The sequence below is a fragment of the Numida meleagris genome, chromosome 15 (genome assembly GCF_002078875.1).
Source record: "Numida meleagris isolate 19003 breed g44 Domestic line chromosome 15, NumMel1.0, whole genome shotgun sequence".
Lineage (NCBI taxonomy): Eukaryota > Metazoa > Chordata > Aves > Galliformes > Numididae > Numida > Numida meleagris.
The window spans coordinates 11,289-16,331 of record NC_034423.1 but is presented as its reverse complement, the minus strand read 5'-3'; the positions used below and the strand labels follow the sequence as shown (position 1 = coordinate 16,331).

The 5,043-nt window shown below is 62.9% G+C and overlaps 2 protein-coding genes across 4 annotated transcripts in view; one reads left to right on the top strand and one right to left on the bottom strand.

The window, feature by feature from the left end:
• LOC110406665 (steroid 21-hydroxylase) overlaps positions 1-3,244 on the top strand; it is a 4,399-nt gene extending 1,155 nt beyond the window's left edge. The window contains exons 2-10 of one of the 3 annotated variants that reach the window (XM_021413455.1): positions 61-151; positions 846-997; positions 1,127-1,222; positions 1,464-1,571; positions 1,945-2,015; positions 2,088-2,273; positions 2,428-2,597; positions 2,717-2,820; positions 2,915-3,244. In XM_021413455.1, the coding sequence (XP_021269130.1) occupies positions 61-151; positions 846-997; positions 1,127-1,222; positions 1,464-1,571; positions 1,945-2,015; positions 2,088-2,273; positions 2,428-2,597; positions 2,717-2,820; positions 2,915-3,214 (1,278 nt within the window). In that variant the 3' untranslated portion in view covers positions 3,215-3,244. Of the gene's footprint in view, positions 1-60; positions 152-845; positions 998-1,126; positions 1,223-1,463; positions 1,572-1,928; positions 2,274-2,427; positions 2,598-2,716; positions 2,821-2,914 lie in introns of all 3 variants that reach the window. The other 2 variants (XM_021413456.1, XM_021413454.1) reach the window with 2 other exon arrangements.
• Positions 3,193-5,043, bottom strand: part of TNXB (tenascin XB) — a gene marked incomplete at its 5' end in the record, with an annotated part of 13,136 nt that continues 11,285 nt past the window's right edge. The window contains 4 exon segments of the mRNA XM_021413458.1: positions 3,193-3,339; positions 3,746-3,909; positions 4,281-4,442; positions 4,659-4,755. Coding sequence (XP_021269133.1) covers positions 3,259-3,339; positions 3,746-3,909; positions 4,281-4,442; positions 4,659-4,755 — 504 coding nt within the window.

Genomic DNA, 5,043 nt, shown 5'->3' with positions numbered 1-5,043 from the left:
TCAGGGTCCCCATGGGGGTCCCTTCCCTCCAACCTACCCATTTTTTGCCCCCCTCCCCCAGAGGTGGTGGTGCTGAGCTCTGCAGGCGCCATCCGTGAGGCACTGGCACGGCGCTGGGGGGACTTCGTGGGACGCCCCCACAGTTACCTGGGTATGGGGGGGCTATAGGGGATTGGGGGAGGGTCTCCATGAGTGTTTGGGGTGAATCTTCAAGGGGGATTCTTTGGGGTTTGTGGTTCTGGGGAGGGTTAGGGTTAGGGTCCCAATGGGTGTCTGGGTGTTTTTTTTGGGGGGGAGTGGGAGGGGGGTGCCCTATGGGTATCTGGATGAGTTGGGGTTTCTGGGGAGAGGGAGGAGGGGGTCCTAGTGAGTGTCTGGGGAGAGGGGTGGTTCCTAGGAGTCTGTACTGGTGTCTGGAGGAGCTGGTGTTCTTGGAGAGTCTGTGCGGGGGGCGGAGGAGACCCCAAAGGTCTCTATGGGTATCTGAGGGAGTCTGGGGGTTCAGGGGGGGTCCTCACAGGTGTCTGAAGGTTTCTGGGGGAGGGGGGTTCTAAGTGGTGTCTGCTTGGGTTCTGAGGGGTCCCCATGGGTTTTGGGTGGAGGGGAGTCCCTACAGGTCCCTGTTGGGTCTCTGAGGGGTGTCCGCACAATCTCTGAAGGGGTCTGGTTGAGTCCTGATGGTTTTTTTTTGGGTGGGGAGGGTCTCTAATAGTCCTCGTGGGTGCTGGAGGGGTCCCAGTGGGTGCCTGGGGGACTCTGGATGGGTCCCCAGCGTTCCCTATGGCTGTCTGAGGGGTTCTGGGAGATCCCATGGGTGCCAGGGTGACGTGGGTGCCACCCCACAGCGTCCCTGGTGTCACGGGGGGGCCAGGACCTGGCGCTGGGGGACGCGTCCCCAGAGTGGCGACGGCAGCGGGGGGCAACACGGGGAGCGCTGGCGCGGGCCGTGAGGCACCTGGAGCCCCTCCTGGAGCTGCAGGGCTGGGCACTGTGCCAGGTGAGCACCCCAGCGCGGGGCCCACCCACCCCATAATTCCCAGGGCCACGCTGCCTGTCCCCTTGACTCACCCTGACCCCCCTGTGGGGCACCCGCACCCCCTCAGTGACCCCATTTCCTGCTCCACAGGAGCTGAGCTCTTACGGGGCTGCCCCAGTGGACCTGTTTGAGGCGTTCGCGTTCCACACCTGCAGCACCATCTGCCGCCTCGCCTTCGGGGACCTGGTGGGGACACCGGGGGGATGTGGGGTCTGGGTGTCACCTGGGGGAGCGGCGGGACTCAGGTGTCACTACAGGGGGGCTGAGATGTCCAGGTGCCACTCGAGGGGACACAAGTGTTGAGGAGTCCATTTGGGGACCCAGCCACCACTAGAGGGACCCAAATGACCACGTACCTCTGGGTTCAAAAGTCTTTGGGGGGACCCAGGTGTCCCTGTGGGATGAATCCAAGCCCTGTGCTCCACAGATGCCCCCCGAGGCGGAGGTGCGCTCCTTCACGCGCTGTGTGGTGGAACTGCTGGAAGTGTGGGGCCGGGCCAGTGTGCAGGCGCTGGATGTGCTGCCCCCGCTAAGGGTGAGCCCTACACGACCCTACAGGGCGTATGGGACTAATGTGGGGCTGGGGAGGGGGGATATGGTCGTGGGAACAGGTGGTATAGGTTCATATGGTGTTTCAGAGGTCTATACTGAGGATGGGCTATATTGCCTTGAAGGGTTATATATGGGGCTGGGGGTGGTCTGTATGGGGCTTAAAGAGGTTATAGAGCTCTGGAAGGGTGTTATGAGGTCTATATGGGGTTGGGGGTTTCTCTATGGCTGTCTTAGGTTGGAAAGGGTCTATGGGGTCTGTATGGGGCTGGGAGGGGGTATGGAGTCCCTATGAGTTCAGGGGGGTCTGTAGGGCATTGGGGGGGGTCCCTGTGCCCCACAGGCGCTGCCCAACCCAGGGCTGCGGGAGCTGCTGCGCCTGGTGGAGCGCCGTGACGCCTTCGTGGAGACCCAGATCCGGTGCCACCAGGTAGGGACATGGGGGCATGGGGACGGGGCGGGGGGGACACAGCCCCAGGGAGTGACACATGTGTCCCTGCAGGGCTGTGCCTCCCCCCCAGGGGACACGGTGCTGGGGGCGCTGCTGGGGGGGGACCCCGCTGTCCCTATGGGGCCGCTGGGGGGGGACCGCCTGCACATGGCCCTCGTGGATCTCTTCATCGGTGGCACTGAAACGACGGCAGCGGCTCTGCTGTGGGCTGTGGCCTTCCTGCTGCACCACCCCCAGGTGACACCGCGTCACACCTGTGTCACCTCCATGCTGTGTCCTTGTCACATCTGTGTGACACCGATGTCTGTGTCCCCATGCAGGGGAGGGCCACCCCACGGGTGACCCCATGTAACGCTTGGTGGCACGCTCTGACATGTGTCCCCTGTCCCAGGTGCAGGACCAGGTGCGTGCGGAGCTGCGCCAGGTGCTGGGCCCCACGGGGACCCCAAAGCCGGGGGATATGGGGCGACTGCCGCTGCTCCGTGCCACCGTCACCGAGACCCTCCGCCTGCGTCCCCCTGCACCCCTCGCGCTGCCCCACTGTGCCCGGCGCTACTCTAGGTACAGCCAGTAAAACCAGTATGGGGACATACAGACCAGTGTGGGCTAGCCGCAGTACATCCTAGCTGGCCTCTGTAGCCTCTCCCAGTCCATCCCAGCTGCACTATGTTCCTTCCCAGCATTGCAGGAATCCCGGTACCTGCAGGATCCATCATTATCCCAAACCTCTTTGCCGCACACCACGACCCCAAGATCTGGGACCGCCCTGATGAGTTCCTGCCTGGTACGTGTGGATCAACCCCACAGACATAGGCCCTGAACTCCAGGGTGGGTTCCTCCCCCTACCCCCACTCTCTGACCCCTGTTCTGCCCCACAGAGCGGTTCCTGCAGCCAGGGGCCCCATGGCGAGCACTGCTGCCCTTCGGTTGTGGGGCACGCTCGTGTGTGGGGGAGGCACTGGCTCGGGCAGAGCTCTTCGTGTTTTTGGGGCACATCCTACAGCGATTCCGCCTGGAACCGCCACCTCACGGGGCTCTGCCCCACCTGGGGGTCACCGCCGGCACCGTGCTGCGCTGTGCCCCGTTCCACGTGCGCCTCGTGCCCTGCCCACCCTATAGCTCCTGAGCCCAATGTGTGGGATGCGTGGGGCAGTGCTGGTTACTCGCAGCTTTATTGACCCCCATAAAGGCTCCGCTGCGCCCCACAACCTTTCTAGTGCTCTCAGTCACGCTGCGGCCGCAGCTTCATCTCTGTGAAGGGGATGGAGTACTCGAAGCCCTTCCAGGGATACCAGTTGATGCCCTGCAGAGAGGGAGGGGGACCAGTCACACCCTATAGGAAACCTACAGCAACCCTATAGACACATATAGGCCCTACAGGGAGCCGCAAAGTATCCCCTCCCCTGCTGCAGCTTCTACAACTCGTATAGGGCCCCATACTCATACAGGAGAGACATGGGGCTAAAGGGCCCTTGTGTGGGGTAGCCCCCCATATTTACCCCACCTAACAACCCCCATGGCCCCACAGTGACCCCACTCTGGCCCATGGGGGTGTTTTTATATTCCCACAGACCTCTTTATGTCCCTCCATACTTACCTTTTATGACCCCTATGGCCCTGCTGTGACTCCCTCCCATCCCACCGGGTTGTTTATATGCCCCCATAGGCCCTTTTACAGCCCCCCATAACCCACAGCCCCATAGCCGTACCTGGTGGTCGTAGGGCACCCCATAGCGCCCGTTGAGGTTGGCGTAGTGGCAGTTGCGGTACCACCAGGCTCCGGTGTAGGCGACGGCGCAGGGCCGGGGGCGGCCCCGGGGGTCGTGGTCCCGTGTGGAGAAAGGGCTCCCAGCGTGGTAGGACAGTGCATCCCCTGTGGGACCCACAGCAAGGTTATGGGGGCCCCCAAAGAGAGCCCTCCAGGACAGCCACATAGGGTTCAGAGCCCCAAGGATGAGCCACAGACCCCCCAGGTCCTCATAGAGACCACCCTGTGGGGCAGAGCCCCCCAGGAACCCTCAGGGGCTCCCCGAGGTCTGGAGATCCCTGAGAGATCCCAACAGGTCAGTGATCTCAAAGACCCCTGCAAGGCCCCCTCGTCATGGGCAAAGGGACCTTCTATTCTCCCCAGGATCCCCCCGCCACGATCTGGGCATCCCCAAGAGCCCCCCCATGGGTCAAGGTACCCCTAATACCCCCTGGACCTCCCACTGCCCCACATATGGGACAGCACACCCCACACACCAGCTGTGCCACTGTAGGCCCCGAGGTGGAGGCGGAAATTGTCCTCGGGACCGCCGACGGCGAAATCCCGGTAACGGGCGAAGGCGCTGTCCGACGGCGTCCGGAGGTCCACGCGCAGCTCCGTGGGTCCAGTGGCTGTCAGTGTGTGCAGCGCCGCGTTCCCTGCCCCACATCCCACAGCCATCGTCATCATCCCCACACTACAAACGCACCTGGGGTCCTGCCCCACACCCCCCCACCCCACACACCCATCTGGGATCCCACCCTGCATCCCAGTGGGGTTCTGTCCCACGTCCTGCAGCCGCCAGCCATCCCCACCCCAGCTGTCATCTCCCCCCCCACCCCAGACCTCAGTGACCCCGATTTTGGAGTCCTCACCCAGCCAGAACTCCCCGGAGATGTTCCCGAAGCCGTGGACGTACTCCTCCCACCCCCTCCAGAAGTCTGTGCTCCCATCCATGCGGCGCTGGAACACCTTTGGGGGTGGGGGGTCAGAACACCCCCAGACCCCCCATTACCTCCCCATAAACACCCAACATTGCACCTTAAGACCCTCGTATTGCCCCTCCCAGATCCACCACAGACCCCCATTGCCTGCTGGGTGCTCCCCCATTTGTAGTTCCAGGGGATTACTGGGATCCCCATAGATAGTATAGGGGGTACGCGAGTCTCATAGGAACACTGGCATTCTCTGCAGTTCCCAGAATTACCCCAGTTACCCCACAAGACCCTCCTGTTAACCTCCCCCTAAATCCTCCAGCAC